The sequence below is a fragment of the Camelina sativa genome, chromosome 11 (genome assembly GCF_030686135.1).
Source record: "Camelina sativa cultivar CO46 ecotype springtype chromosome 11, ASM3068613v1".
In the NCBI taxonomy this organism is placed as follows: domain Eukaryota; kingdom Viridiplantae; phylum Streptophyta; class Magnoliopsida; order Brassicales; family Brassicaceae; genus Camelina; species Camelina sativa.
The window spans coordinates 38,842,769-38,857,988 of NC_141890.1; the positions used below are offsets into that span (position 1 = coordinate 38,842,769).

A 15,220-nucleotide genomic window follows, 5' to 3' on the forward strand; every position below is an offset into this window, starting at 1 on the left:
TCGATCACAAATAAACACACAAAATCGTTTTCATGAATCATTAAAAATGGATTCGAGTAGCACTTGAAAAAAAACTCGAGGTTATCAAACTACCTTCTCGTCATGATAATATCAAGTTTTCCTTTTAAATATGCTTTGGAGATAAGTGTTATGTTGAGACGATGGAGAAAGATATGTAGTGAAGCTTTAAACATCTCTTTCAATGAAGCTGAGATTATGAGGTCTTACCTCGAAGCCAAAGATGACGAAACCAGAAGGGCTGAGTTCTTTTGATATAGGGATGAGTGGATCCAACATTCCTTGTGGAGTTATTAAAGCTTTTGCCCTCTATTTCTCAAAAAAAGTCGGTTTATTGGATATTTAAAAGATTGCATACACATAATCAATGTTGTTTAGGAGGTTATACACTTAATTCAAAAAAAAAAAAAAAAAAAAAATTGAATGAATGTAAAATTTCTTCAACCAATGCAGCTGTAGTGAGAGTAGCTTATTCCTAACAGTGTAGTCAACCGTTTTGATGAGGGTCTCCGGAGAGATGGGGAGCTCACCATGGCTTCTTAGGTTTCGTTCACACTAAATGGTATGGACTGTGGCATGGAACACAAACTTCAGAATGAATCGGAGTGTAGCAGTTAGAGCTGAATCAGTGAGAAGTACAGAATTTCATTCCGCCGTATAGGAGGATTGCAGAAGCCGCCCCACCAGCTTTTCCCACACGTGATTGGAAGTACTACAAAAAAAAATGATTGCAGGTCTCCATTGGAGCGTTACAGAGAATACAAGAGGAATCCACTTATTCATATTATTATATATGGCTAAACTTCAAGCTCGAGTTTCCTGCATCGTGTTCATTGCTGAAAACATTCGATTTTTGTTTTTATGTCAATTGGTATGATTTCTAGTTATGAATGCTATAGCAAATAAATATGCCTATAAACATAACCGGCAGGGGTCCGAATCTAGTTATATAACAAAACAGGGTTACAAACAACTTATTCTTATTTGAATATTTATGTATATAGTACATGATTAATATCAATAGCTTACAATGACAGAGCTCACACAAACAACAAATGCCAATTAAAAAAAAGAATTCAAAGTGCATAGATCACACTAAAATGATTTAAGAGGGAATTCGGAGATAGAGAGGGATTGGATTTTTGGTAACTGGTGGAGAATCCCATACTGAAAATGCGCTTTCGGAATTCATCCATTTGTCGGTCATTTCGGGATAATGACGATCAAACACATCCTTGAGACTCTCTGTAGTATTCACCCATTCAAGTCCCTTCTTCGTATAAATCGTTTCATTGAATTCGCTTGTGAAAAATCTATCCGCTTCTAATCGCCTGACATTTGTTTAATAAATTAGTATTAGATTAAGCTCTACTATTGTAGTATATATTTCACTATATATATATTTTTGTTTCAAATCTATAACAACCAAATAACGAACCTTGAGGCCATGATGAGGAAAATATAAAAAGCAGTCTCACTAATAGCGAAACCTTTGATTTTCTTCTCTGCCATAAGTCCAACTAGAAGATCAAGCTCCTCTATATCACCACCATACACATCATCCAGCACTTCAATCGCTTCCACATCATCCGTTAGATCTTCCCACTTGTCAATCGGAATCATAAACATAGCTCTCCTAAAATCGTTGTACCGTGCCACATTCCTCTCCCTGTCCCGGTAGACTAAAATAATCGACCAACATAAATAGCTCACGTGATAATCCAATATCAAAACCACAATGGTATAGTAAAAAAAAATGAACGGCTCAGATTAGATTGATTTACTCTCTAAAGCAGCTAAGTCGACGTGGTCTGGACGTTCTTGGCCGTTGGTGTCTTGGGGAACAATATCTCTTAACCACATTGGATAGTTCATCAGTTCAAGTGCTCCACTTGCTTGGTGACCCATTGAGACCATTAGCTTAGTGAATCCAATCTGAGACATGTTTTGTTCGCCTTTACGACCAATCAAATTTTCCATATAAATCCTGAATCCAAAGGAAAAAAAAAAACCTAAATCTCTTAGAATCTTTGATTTGCAAGCATCAAAGTAAGGGAGATATATATAGAGCGATCAGAGATAGAGTTATACTCTTCCATCAACGGTAGTGATTTATTAGTTCCCGGTACAACATCAATGTCACGCATCTGGAGTTGATCAGGTAAGAGAGAGTGCATTCGGTACACGCTAGTGAACTCTTCGGTTAGAGAATATGGGACACCATGATTTTGCGGTTTTTTCATACCCACGAGACCTCCCAAGATCGAACTGCCAGCATGTCCGAAAGAATCTTTAAACTTCTTTCCTAGTAGTCCGTACCTAAAAATTCACATTAATATTAAAACTGTTAGATTGCAACATGTGTAACAACGAGTTTGTCGATCGAAATAATGTGATATTCACCAATTCGCTCGCATTCCAGCTAGTAAAGTGTCGGTTTTGAGAAGCTGGGTTGTCCAATCTATAGTGTGAATCTTGGCTATCACTGCTGAGGTTACTAGCCTCGCGTAGCGGTACAAATCTTCGTCTTCCAAATCACTATCGTCATCCTATAATATTGGATACAGTTTAAAATTGAATTGATTTTTATATAATCTGTTCTGAATCTCAAAATCCATATGAAAAAAAATTGTAATAATTAACTAATAAGTGTGAAAAAAAAAAAAAAAACAGATATTGAACCTTGAGGGCGTCGCATACGGCGTTGTGTTCTTTGATGAAGAGAGCTTGCAAGGCGGAGAGGCCGACCCAACTGTTACGAATGTCACCAGAGATGGCTAAACCGTCTTCATCATGGAGAAGGAGACCGGTGTCCTCCGATATCTTAAGTTTACCATCTTTGTAAGTTCTTACTCTCTCCATTTTTTTTGAGTTGCTTCCATAGAGGACGCTCGAATCCCTAATTTATTAGTGATTCTTTGAGTTATATATATACTATATAGTCATCATAGTATTATTATGGGAATAATGTATTGTTTCTATGCATGGATATGTGTCTACGTCCATATATGTATAATTTTCTATACATATCATGCTGAGGTTGGGTGTTTAATTAGTCCCACGAGACGCTTAACCAGATTTGAAATCAAAAACCAAACCAATTGTTTTAAGAAATAAACAGTTGGTATGTGTTTCTGAAACCAAACGAAGTCAAACAGGGAAAAAAAAACACTACTACGTACTTTTATTTTGATGTTTTCTTTTTATTCAATATGAGTCAAAATTTAGAAAGTAGAACCAACCGAAACCCAAAAAAAAAGTCCATTCAATTTTCTAAACCAAGTAATTCCCCAAAATTAAATGAATTTTTCAATTTAAAGTCTAAACGGAGCCCAAAAAATGTATGGGCATGTAGCAGATAAAAATTGATCAAATATGTAAATTTTAATGATTTATTTTATATGTTATATGTTTTTTTTTTTTTGAGAAAGGGTTTATATTTTATATAAATTGTGTTAGAAAAGTATTAGTGGTAATGTGGTATTACCACCAAGGTGTACGGATATTTTGTGAACCGGTCTTGATTTCGAAAAAACCGGTAGGGACTTCCTTTGTCTTGAAGAACCTAAAGGACTTTAAAGGACACTGGTTCGCTACTTCTTTTGGAGCCACAAGCTCGATCTATGTTACCAATAAATAACAAGAACAAACCAATTTAATTGTTTCATTATATAAGTGTGTAAATGGAGATCAAATTGAATAACAACTCACGAACCTGGTGAGTATCTTCAAGATGATCAATCCAATCATGGATCATAAATTGAATCCAAGAAGCTGCAATCATATTGAATTGTTTTCCTGTGTCGAGAAACTTTCTCCTTTGTAATAGTTTTGTCGCCACCACCATAGGATCTGGCCTCAATAACTTCTTCAACAACAACAAAAAAAAATCTCAAAAATTTATCGTTTTTTATATTACTATTTACTACCTAATGAAATTAATAAAATTAGTACTATGTCAAAACCCATCTTTTTTACTGTACACACATATATACATGTAAAAGGAAAATTTTACCTTTGTTTTCTGATCAACCGGAGGACAATTTCTTCCGAAGAAGCTATTTTGACTGCCGACGCCTTCATTAAACGGATCATTGAATTTTCCGTCAGCAGTCCGGTACGGATAATTAGCAGGATCAAACCGGGTTCCAACCGGAGTTTGACCGACGTTGAGAAGATTGTATTCTTGGTGAAGATGCCTACGTATTTCAAGATAGGCTAAACCCAAGAAAACCGGAAGCTTGTGCCATGGAACCATCTTATCCACTCCATGCACGATCTACACCATGTACACATCGCATCAACAATTTTTCACAATATTAAAAAAATACTTAGATGTAAACCATCCAAACTTACTGTGTCACTAGGAAATAATCGTGAAATTATCTTACATATATCAAAAACCTCGAATTACCGAAAGCAACAACAAAAAAAAAAAATAGTAATAATAATTTTGCGTGATAATTAAAAAAAAATATTCATAACAATTTAAATTAATTCATTCAATTCCATTTTTTTTTTTGTGTGGATGTGATTCTACGTGCAGTATATGTTAAAGTTGAGTTACAGCTTACAAGAAGTAGGAAACGATCGAGGAGGGACATTCTTGAATAAATCTCACGGAAGTCTTCGTGGATAAATTTAAGCAAAATAGAAGAGATTAGAGAAATGATTACTTTCATCCTTTAAAACGTAACAAGAAAAATGTTTAAATAGAGTTGTACGAATTTAAAGCAAAACAGAAGAGATTAGAGAAGTGATTACTTTCATCCTTGGTGTTGATCAATTGTCTATTTATAAACATAAACCATGAGACAGAAGAATATTCAAATGCATACACTAATTAAAAATCAAATTAAGTTTATTTTTTTTGTCCTACTGTATTCTTTGTCTTATCATTATTATTTTATTGTTATTATGATTTTAATAATGTGACTCATTAACTTTGTATTATTGTAATTTATATATGCCATAGTTTTGAGAGTTTTACACTGGGAAATTAGATAATGGTCATCTAAAATGTAAGTTAACTTGAACTCGAATAAGTGTGGAACATTTTTTTTGGGGGGAAAGAATCCAAAAAAACATGTGCAATGTTTTCTTTGCTAAAAATGTAAATATTTTATTAAAAATGAATAGAGTTTAGGATTACAGTCCAGATTATAAACCTAAAAATGGTTCCATGACCCAAAAAAAAAAAAGTAAAGATTTTTTTTTTGGTTAAATAAAAAAAGTAAAGATATGGAAGCATAAGTCAGAAGACACACAGGCTCACAGCCCATCCACTCAACATAATTAAGCACATTAGCAAATGGAGTTAGACGAAGTGATGACGTTTTTGAAATTCTCCTCATAAGATCGGTTGATCAAAAACTAACAATATCGTTCTAGTAATAGAAGTTGAAATGGACTACATTGTTGTGAACTAGAGTCAAAATATAATATAAACCGGTCCTTTAACCGTAAACAAGAATAACCCTAGTCCCATATATCACTGTTGGACCTAGCTCGACTAGGCTCGTAGCATTCTTCTTTATTTATTGTGTCGGTTCATTTTATTAACCCACACTGCAGGTTCTTAGTTGGGTATAGTATATTTAGCTAAACAAAATCAAAGTTTAATTAAAAGGTTGCCATTCAAAATAATGATCCATTAAAATAAATTTTATACACCCATCATGATCATGCCGGTAGGTGTTGGGATATATTATTTATTATTTTATTTTCCGGTAGAGAAAATAGATAAGAAAACGTCCGAATCTGTGATTCTCAGATATGTACACGTTTGTTTTTATAATATATATAGACGAACCAAATGTCAAAATGTCTTGAATTAAATGTTAAAACAATACCATTCTTGTTAATATCCGTGCATGCTACTCAAAATTAATAGTATAAAATGTAAACTTTATACATTTCAACGTCACAAAGATTAGTTGGCAAAAAAAATGAATATCTTTTTTACTATTCGGTTGCTTAAGTTGAACGACTTAACAGGTTGAGAATTCCATATTTAGAAGTTTATGATTTATTGATTTCATAATAACAAAAGTCATACAAGTAAACTCTTCGACTAGGGTTCTTTTTGTGTGTGTGTTTTTCGATCAATATTTTATCGACAAGTATGGCGTCTATTTAAATATTATATCTAAGACCAAAATCACATGAAGGGGTGCCAAAACGAAAGGGTAGTGCTAAACTGGCCACATACCTGAAAATAATTTCTCGCCTATACTTCAAGATTATTCGGTTCCAGCTCCTAATATGACATATATATATATATATATATATGAGATAATGTTCAATTATGATATTTCGTTTTAAATAATAGAGTTTTATGAATGGAAACCAAATTATACGTGGTGGATTTGATCCATTTAAAAATAATATACGTTGTAACTGGATTTGATTCATTTTAAAAATAATATACGTTATAACTGGAATTAATCCAATAAAAAGACAAATAATTACAATTTGTAGGAAATCTGTCTTGTATATATGAGCTGCCCTAAGTTGACATATACTCCATATAATACTACTATATATTGAATTATCTTGCATACTTTGATTTGCGACCTTACTCTATTATATTTTCATTTTTAATAGATAATTGAAAATAAATGTAATATTTTTTGCAAGTATTTATTCATTTTTTTTTTTGTTCAAGCATAGATAAGCTAAAACTTAGGTTGTATCAGCAAACAACAATTATTTAGATGTTTGTTAATATCTTGAAGGTAACTAAGGTCTTCAAATAAAATGTCTGGTTCCCTTTTTGAGTTAAAGTCGCTTCTTCAGATTAAGTTGTAATGACTTATCTATTTGAGTTCATTTGTAAGAACACACGTTGTATTTTATTTGCATGAGTAAGAAACACACGTTCGTTTCAGCTAATTTACGCATCTTCATTCGACTAATATGAAAAATTGTAAAAAAAAAAAAAATCATCCGCGGGTTACGGTGCTAGGGGGTGACTACAAACAACATCAAGCAATGGGTGAAAGTGCTTTATAATCAGAGCCGTGCCAAGAGTTACATTTACCAGAAGCGGTACTAAAAAAAGTCTTTAATTCAAAAAAAAAAACTATCAAAACGGATCAAAGCCATGAGATTTACAAACCAGATACACCAAAAATAAAAAATATTTAGTCTTTTTTATTATTTTAACTGAAGAAGAAAGAAAAAAAGGAAAAAAACATGGTGAAAATATAAGGTGAAAAAGTTTAAACGATCATAATTCTCTTTTTACTTCTGTAATATAAATAAAATTTTATGTTTAGGTATAACATAATTAACAAACATAAGAAAATGAGGATTTTAAAAATAAAAGACCAGAAGCGAATGTTTATTTTTTTTTTGTACATAGCCACGGCTCTCTTTATGATGTGAGTGATTTCTTGTACCCATACTATTACTATAGATTCCTTTCAAAAGTTAAACCTTTTCTAAATTCATAGGATAAGCACGATCAAATCAACTAGAAGAAAGAACACATCAGAAAAGAAGAAAAAAAAAACAGAAAATTTCACCAAAATAAGAATGGTGGTACAATTATAGTTTGTTAGACAAAGAAATACAGAGAGTAGTGGTTTGGTACATCAAGAATTCTATAAAAGGCCAAGGAGGATGCTGAACAAGCGATCCCATAAAAAGCAGAACAAGACGAGTCATGGTAACCAACCATTCTTACACGACTTTTCCTAATCCAATACATATTAACCTAATCATGATGTTACACTAATTCTCACACGCTTTGCCCTCATCCAAATCCTATGAACCTCTCTAAATCCTGATGCTACACACTAGTTTGAAATGTTAATAACATGTTGAACAGATAAAATGTTAATAAGATGTTACTTTGTTTTCAAACAAGTTATATAGATTCACCAAAAAACAAGTTATATAGATTATTTACTATTATTTTTTTTTCATGCCAATAGCAATATGATATCTTACTTTACATTTATTCCATTTATATAAATGTCCACTATATATATATATATATATATATATATAGATAGATAAGTTTGGCTGCTCTTGTGAAAGTGTAGCTCATAAAGTCGTCAAATCTATATAGTTCATGTGCTATATTTGTTTCATTTTAAATCAGAACTACAAGTTCATTTGCTTTAGGTTGCCCTCGCCGTTCGGTTTACTATCACTTTATCGAAAACCTTAGATTTAGATGGATTTAAGGTGGTTGGTCATTAGTATAATTTGGTATGGGCTCATAGTTTTATTAGGTTTGGCCTTTTTAGTTTTGTTAATTGGTTATTGTTATTGGGTTTTGCCTTATAAATAACTTGAAAAGAAAAAACAGATAAACCGAATTAGAAAAATTTTGGTTTACTCAAAACATAAATTTTAGCTAATAACCAATCCAAACAAACCGATTTCCGAACTAACCCGAACCAAATTTCGATTCATGTCTATTCGGCGGAATATTTTTGATAACCGAATTTCTCTAAAACAGAATAATCCGATTCGAACAACTCGATTAGTATAAATTTAGGTAACACAAAACGATTTAAAAAATGACAACCTGAATCTCGAGATGAGTAGCTCAGAGGATTAGAGTCAAAACGTCCACGACTACTATTTATGGTTAGGATAATTTATTTTTGAGCCATTTTAAGAACGAAAACAAGAAACTACGTTCACAATATTTTCCTTGCTAATTGTTACGACTTGGAAAGAGGCTATTTTCTTTTAAATACACACATAGCTAATGACATTAAATATATTTTTAAGTTTATGTCCAACGAGTGCCCTCTCTCGTCCTTCTCTCACACACACACGCACGCACGCACTTACTAGAGTCGACCCACGTAAGACTGGCTACAATAAAGTCGAGGCGCGTGACATTCACTTGCGAAACGGCGGCGCGTCCTTGTCTATATCGAAATCGATAGAGCATTTAGTAGAGACCGGCAAGGAAGGCGCGGCGAACCTCATCGAGTAATCTCGGTACGGAAACTCGTCGTCGAAGTGTCCGGTTTGTTTCCCGTCATCGAAATTTAACGAGTAGCTCAACGGATCGTACCGGAATTTACCGTGATTATGGTTTCCAGCGCATTCGCCACCACCACCGATGTTTCCTCCTCCTCCTCCGCCGCAGCAGCGGTTGCGTCCGAATCGGCGGATAAAAGTCTTCCACCTAGGACCAGCGACGAGCTCAGACCACTCTCTCATCTTCCGCCACCCTCGAATCCACCATCGTCGTTGGTCAGGCTCCACGGTCCTGATCCGTTGCCACCACAAAGATCCGCCGTGATTCGACGGCTTGGATGAGGCGAGGCATGGCATAAGGAAACAACAGCCTCTCTTCGCGAACAATGCTTCGTGCATATCGTCGGTGGCGTCCATTTCAGAGATCGGCGACGATTGAGGTCTCATCCTCAGTGGCGTGATTCAGATCTCTCTCTCTCTCTCCCTCTCTCTCTGCCTCCTCAGATCTTCGTTCCTCTTCTCATAGCCTAAACCCTAATTTTCTCTCTCTCTCTCTCTTTCTCCAATCAACGCGTCTCTTTTGAGCTGGAACTGAAGTGAAAACAGAGCAGCAGACGCCGTAACCGCCAGATACTGGTTCTCATTTAACCGGATAGAACCGGGAATTTCAGCGTTAGTGATATACTGATATATAATATAACCGGAATTAAATGTGTCCCGTTCTCCCTAGTCTTAAATTGGTTCGGTTAGCAAACTTCTAATCTTTTAGTATTCCTGGGACAGATTCATTGCAGGTGAATATTCTAACCAAATTCACCTAATTTTTTTTTTTCTCTCTTTGCAGAAAATGATAATACTAGTAAGTAGGAGAATATCTTAACTTTAGTGGGATCACCTACTAGGCTGTTACTGAACTAGAAACTATGTCAAAATGGTTTTGCATAATTCCTCATGTAAGGCTTTTTTTTTTTTTTTTCTAATAACTTTATTAAGAACCATATTCGCAATCATTGTTTACAGCAGTTATTAAAAATCATGGACAAGAATTATACAAAACATACATCTGAGGACTAGTAGTTGACTAGTAGTTGATGTTTTAGCAAGTAAATCTACACATATGTTTTGTTCTCGATGGTGGACTGTAAATCGTATATCAGTAAACCTTGTACACCATCGCCGCAAACAAGGGTTTGACCCATGATTGTTGATAATTTTATTAACCGTTGAATTATCGCCTTCAAATTTCCCCGAACGATAACAAAGCGCTGAATGGCCCAGATTAGAGCAATACATTCTACCGTTAGAGTTCCTGATTAGTCAACCCAATCCAGAATCTCTATCTCTATCATAGTGTGAAACATCGTAGTTACATTTTACCCAGTCTTGATTGGGTTCTTTCTATTTGTCATGCCGAGGTTGAGGTCGTTCGTGGACAGTACGTTGTCCTACTGAATATTGCCCTTCTTTTGTTGTAATAGTCAACCATTCTTTTGTATCAATGACAACTTTCTTGGCTATATCATTTATGTCGATCAATCTGCGGTTGAACACTAGGTCGTTTCTACTTTTCCAAATTCTCCACATTAACCAGAAAGGGAGCATATCGGTGAATCTTAGTATTGCCGACATTTTGGTCTAGAAAAGGAGGAAGACAAATGTAGAGATTGTGAGACATAAAACTATATTTTCACTAGTCAAAGATGAACAAGTTCATTACTTACTATTTACTAAACCCATAATCAAAGCTCTCAAGAAATGTAATGAACCCTGATATAAAACTTGTATAAAATAGGTTTGATCCTATTTGCACTAGCTTCATCTCGCGTTTGAGATTGCGACGTGGTATCGTCTAGACTCACTAAAATATACATCTTGCACTGGTGTAAATGAAAATTCTTAATCCCTACTATTATTTGTAAAGTCGTTTAACTAATAAACCTTTGTTTGTTTTGTAAGAAATTACATGGGTATGCTATTGGATTTATGACCAAATAAATCATTTGCGAAATGGGTAAAAATGTAATATGGCTTCTGCTGAATTCGGATAAAAGCGCGGATCTTTTTGACGCGCTTATGTTATTTTCGGATCCTCTTCACTAAATCGTGACCGTTGATTCATTTTAATCATGTCCATCAATTTAAAAAACCTAAAAAAAGTTATCCTCTCTCTCTATGCTTCTGTCGCCGTCTCCATCTCCAAATTCGTTTTCCTAGAAGCTTACACAACAACTCTTGATCAGCAGAACTAAACACGAATTCTCTCTTTATTTGGAGGATTCAGCTACAGGTTTTAAATAAATCATTTGTTACCTTTTTATTTTCTTCTCAATCTATTTGTTTCCTTCCAAACCATAATCTCTCTTTCACTTTTTAACTAAATTCAATTCTTCTGTTAAATTCATGTTGACGATGGCGGGTAAACAAGATCAGGTTTTCGAGGTCACTGGTTCGTACTTTTTCCCTATTTTTTTATGAGAGTCTTGGAGATGTTCATCATAGTTATCACAGTAGGAGCTTTCTTCTTTTGGGTAGGTTTGTTTTTTTTAAATCTTTATTTTGTCAGCTTAATTTTCTATTCTGTGAAATTAACCGCTGAACTCAAGATGGGAGATATATTTCTCTATTCTTTTTTCCATATTATCCGCTTTGTACCTCAAAATTAGAATTTTAGTAATTTAGTCAGTTTTTTTGTTTTCTAGAATTTTAAATGAGCGTACCTGGATATCCTATGTGTGAATTCTTTAGGAATCCATTCTATTCTATGGTGATAATGAATTACTCACATGTCTACGAAGCATTACACATGCCATTTTTGTCAAAGGTATTGGCAATTTGTATTAATAATTTTTTTAATGTTATTCCTATGCCGCCATTTGAATACAATATCCAACTTAGGCTTGCTTCTTCTCCTTCAGTCATCAGCATATGCCTTTTTTAAATTGCCGTGATCTAGCAATTAACCAATACTTTCTTGTGGTTTCAGGATTTGGATGAAAGTTTGCTGCTAAGTTTGCTCTGATGGATGTAATGTCTTTAAAGCGATCATGAAGAAGACCAAAGGAGATGATACACTGGTGAGATAGTAACTAGATTCTTGAAAACCGTGGTTTTGATTTGATTTGGAAAATGTTGAAAAAGTGTTTGGGTTTGTGTAACAGGTTCCAGTTTTATCAGCACATTTAAGCATCTTATTGCACATAAGCGGAAGAAGAAGCTGAACTTTAAGCTAAGGATCAAGCTAGAAAGGCTAAACATTTGGTATGGTTTTGATTTTGGTATGGTTTTGATTTTTGTATTCCCTGTTATGTTTGTGCTCTTTTCCGTTTAGCCTTTTGATGATGACTCTTGTGCTCTTGTGCCCTTGTGCCTTTTTGATGATAACAATTGTCTTTCTAATATTGCAGGAAGAAAGACATGTTAAACCTGGAAATTAGTTGGATACCCATGAAAAATTCTAATTGGTGTTGCCACTAGATCTAGAAGGTAATTTTGCTTCACTTAACTCTCTTCTCTGAGATTTTTTAGTGTTTTTCTTTGAACGATACTTGGTGTGAATGATACTTTATTGTTTTCAAACAGATAAACAAGGCGTAGCATGCTCAGAAGGGTTTGAATCCTTCCTGGTCAAGAGTCCCTAAAGGTAGGGTTTAGGGTTTAGCGATCCGTGTTTAGAAGGTGCACCTTGGAATGGATGTTTAGAAGGTGCACCTTGGAATGGAGGTTAGCCAAATGCGTCAGTGATGACATCTTCAATATCAGTTTTCTAATATGTTCATCATAATTATCATAGTAAGAGCTTATATATATTTATTTTAATGTATACTTTGTCAAGCTTCATTATCTACCTTTTGAAATTGACATGACAATGATCATAGACTAAAATTGTTGGAGTCTCTCTGATTTAATTTTTGTGATTGCAGGTAGTTATCTCACGAGATCTAAGATGTAAGGAGGTAGTTCTCTTCTCTTTTAAACAAATCTTTGAAAATCTCTATCTCCATGGAGCTTTTGGAATCTCACAATTCATTGTGCATTTGATTTTGGTTACTCATCAGAAAGATGTAGTGAAAGAAGTTCAAGTTCTATATGGGAATTCAACAACTCTGTTCTACAGATTTTGGAAGCTGGAGTGAAGTATATCCTCATGGCAATTTGTTTTTGTTTAGCTCTAAACACAAACCAGAGATAGAGAGGTACATGTCTTTCTCTCTTAAGCTTATAAACTTTATGAGTATATCCTCAACGGTTCAATGAAATTAGCCTTTTTGAGTTTTCAAGGGCTTATACTAATGAAATTCACCTTTTGGTTATTTAATGCTGGTTTTTCTGTGACCCTTTCAATGATTCATATTTAATAATCTTCACTTTGATCTACTATTCTTATGAATATAATCTACTGTTTTCTGATCCTCTATGTTGCTTTATGCAGAAGCTGTTGGTGCAGTGGCTATATATATGCTCAAGAGTATTCCACATGTTTGCTTCTAATATTTAAACCTTACATTGAAAAGGTGTAAGATATTGGAGGAACAAGTTTGAGAAATTGTCTGACTAAATCGAATCTGAAGAAGATTGTTTGGTCGATTCGGTATTGGGTTTGTTTATTAGCCGAGACGAAGTATATTATCGGGACGCCTCTTCTTGGAGGCAAAAGTTGAAGACCCGTGCTGTCAAGGTTTGATGAGCAAATGGGATCAGTTGAAGCCATTTACGCAAAAAGTTGTTTCATGATGCCATTTGCATGGCGGTGCTAATTCAAGAAGTCATATGTGGCGATTATGCTTTTGTCATCCACATAAACAATCCTGTCTTTGCTGACTCTTCAGAAATATACACAGAGGTAAAAGAACTTGCTCCATATTTAAAAATTTTGGGTAAAAAACCAATGATCACTAACCTGTGTGTGAATGGGTCTGGGAGAGACCTTGGTTGGAGCATATCCAGGACGAGCAATGAGCTTCATCACCAAAAAAACGAACCTAGAGTCTCCAACTGTAAGAAACAAAAAGATTGTATTTATTTCTTAAGTTTCAGTTATAAATGAATAGAATTTTAACAAAGTGAGTGGTAAATTGGGTTGTACAGGTGATCAGCTACCCAAGTAAGAGGATAGCTCTGTATTCTAAAACCTCAATCATATTCCGGTCAGACTCAAACAATGCGGATCTCGAGGGAAACACAGGCGCTGGACTTTACGACAGGTTTGTTTATGTGTGTTTCTCTGTTTTCAGTCTTTTTTCGGAACTCAAAAGCTTAAAAAGGGTGTAATTGCTGCAGTGTGATAATGGATGAAGCGGAGGAGGTGGTGGTGGATTACTCAAGGGAGCCACTAATAGTGGACAAAGCCTTTCAAATGCGCCTGTTCTCAACAATTGCAGAAGCTGGAAATGTGATAGAGACGCTCTATGGTTCTCCTCAAGACATCGAAGGTGTTGTCAAAGGTGGTCATTTTTACATCGTCCAAGCTAGACCCCAAGTTTAAGCTCTCTCTTGCTATTTCTGCGTCCCATTCCCTAAGTTTTCAAACTAATTACACTCCTGATACAAACATTGACTCATAATAAATCAATATGTTGAAAATCACGATTGTGTGGGGTTTTGTATGTAACGTAATCTTTAAAACAGCATCGTATAAAAGAGTAATCAAAGATTTTTCTTTTGACTAACAAACATTAATTAGATATTTTCAACCATATATTTTGAAAAATATAGATACGGATAGTTTTGATTTAAACTAAATCTTATAAGTTTTGCAAATAACTGATTCTATTCAAAAAGAAATATGAAAATAAAGAATTACTTTGAGATGGGTATTGGAGAATTTTGTATATCATTGAAAATATTGTGAAAGTTTTTGAGAATTTCTTATCCAAATTTTTTAAATAAATATTGCCTAAAAGCTAATTTCAAAGTAAAAAGTTATGCGACACAAAAGAATTTTGTTTTCGTACAATGGCCAGGACGGGAAGAAACGGGTTAGAACAGGACAATATGACATGTAAAGAACTACTTTAAGATGGGTATTTTGAGAGTCTGTGCATTTTGAAAATATTTTGAAATTTTTTGAGAATTATGATCTACTAACTATATATAGATTAATCAGATAAATATTTTATTTACTTCGTCTACATTTTTTTGCCAAACTTTTTCAAAAAATATTATCTATTGGGAAATTATTTAAAAGAGTAAAGTTATGGGCATAAAATTAATGACAGCACCGTACACGACATGTTTCCCGTATCAAAATAGATAC

The 15,220-nt window shown here is 34.2% G+C and overlaps 3 protein-coding genes across 53 annotated transcripts; 1 reads left to right on the forward strand and 2 right to left on the reverse strand.

Annotated features, from left to right (window-relative positions):
- Window positions 1–981: 981 nt before the first annotated feature.
- LOC104725352 (alpha-dioxygenase 1-like) lies at window positions 982–4,820 on the reverse strand. 2 transcript variants are annotated; one of them, XM_010444011.2, is made up of 10 exons: window positions 4,593–4,820; window positions 4,034–4,297; window positions 3,734–3,883; window positions 3,506–3,639; window positions 2,701–2,917; window positions 2,422–2,567; window positions 2,110–2,337; window positions 1,803–2,005; window positions 1,457–1,700; window positions 982–1,349 (listed from the first exon to the last, which is right to left on the reverse strand). In XM_010444011.2, exons 1-10 carry the CDS (start codon window positions 4,698–4,700, stop codon window positions 1,124–1,126), a joined length of 1,920 nt encoding a protein of 639 aa, XP_010442313.2. In that variant the 5' UTR covers window positions 4,701–4,820; the 3' UTR covers window positions 982–1,123. The 2 variants fall into 2 exon arrangements, with proteins under 2 accessions (XP_010442313.2, XP_010442312.2); XM_010444010.2 differs by having other exon boundaries at window positions 3,734–3,886; window positions 4,593–4,814.
- A 3,850-nt stretch (window positions 4,821–8,670) lies between these two features.
- On the reverse strand, window positions 8,671–9,558 carry LOC104725353 (NHL domain protein). Its single transcript, XM_010444012.3, has one exon. The coding sequence runs from the start codon at window positions 9,412–9,414 to the stop codon at window positions 8,884–8,886; it is 531 nt and encodes a 176-aa protein (XP_010442314.1). The 5' UTR covers window positions 9,415–9,558; the 3' UTR covers window positions 8,671–8,883.
- A 369-nt stretch (window positions 9,559–9,927) lies between these two features.
- LOC104725354 (alpha-glucan water dikinase 2-like) lies at window positions 9,928–14,637 on the forward strand. 50 transcript variants are annotated; one of them, XM_087473898.1, is made up of 12 exons: window positions 9,928–11,254; window positions 11,398–11,495; window positions 11,713–11,788; window positions 11,951–12,041; window positions 12,126–12,225; window positions 12,372–12,450; window positions 12,547–12,756; window positions 12,888–12,920; window positions 13,023–13,160; window positions 13,397–13,961; window positions 14,053–14,168; window positions 14,245–14,637. In XM_087473898.1, exons 10-12 carry the CDS (start codon window positions 13,875–13,877, stop codon window positions 14,447–14,449), a joined length of 408 nt encoding a protein of 135 aa, XP_087330024.1. In that variant the 5' UTR covers window positions 9,928–11,254; window positions 11,398–11,495; window positions 11,713–11,788; window positions 11,951–12,041; window positions 12,126–12,225; window positions 12,372–12,450; window positions 12,547–12,756; window positions 12,888–12,920; window positions 13,023–13,160; window positions 13,397–13,874; the 3' UTR covers window positions 14,450–14,637. The 50 variants fall into 50 exon arrangements, with proteins under 50 accessions (XP_087330024.1, XP_087330044.1, XP_087330033.1 ...); XM_087473918.1 differs by having other exon boundaries at window positions 13,082–13,160; XM_087473907.1 differs by having other exon boundaries at window positions 12,547–12,687.
- Window positions 14,638–15,220: the final 583 nt, after the last annotated feature.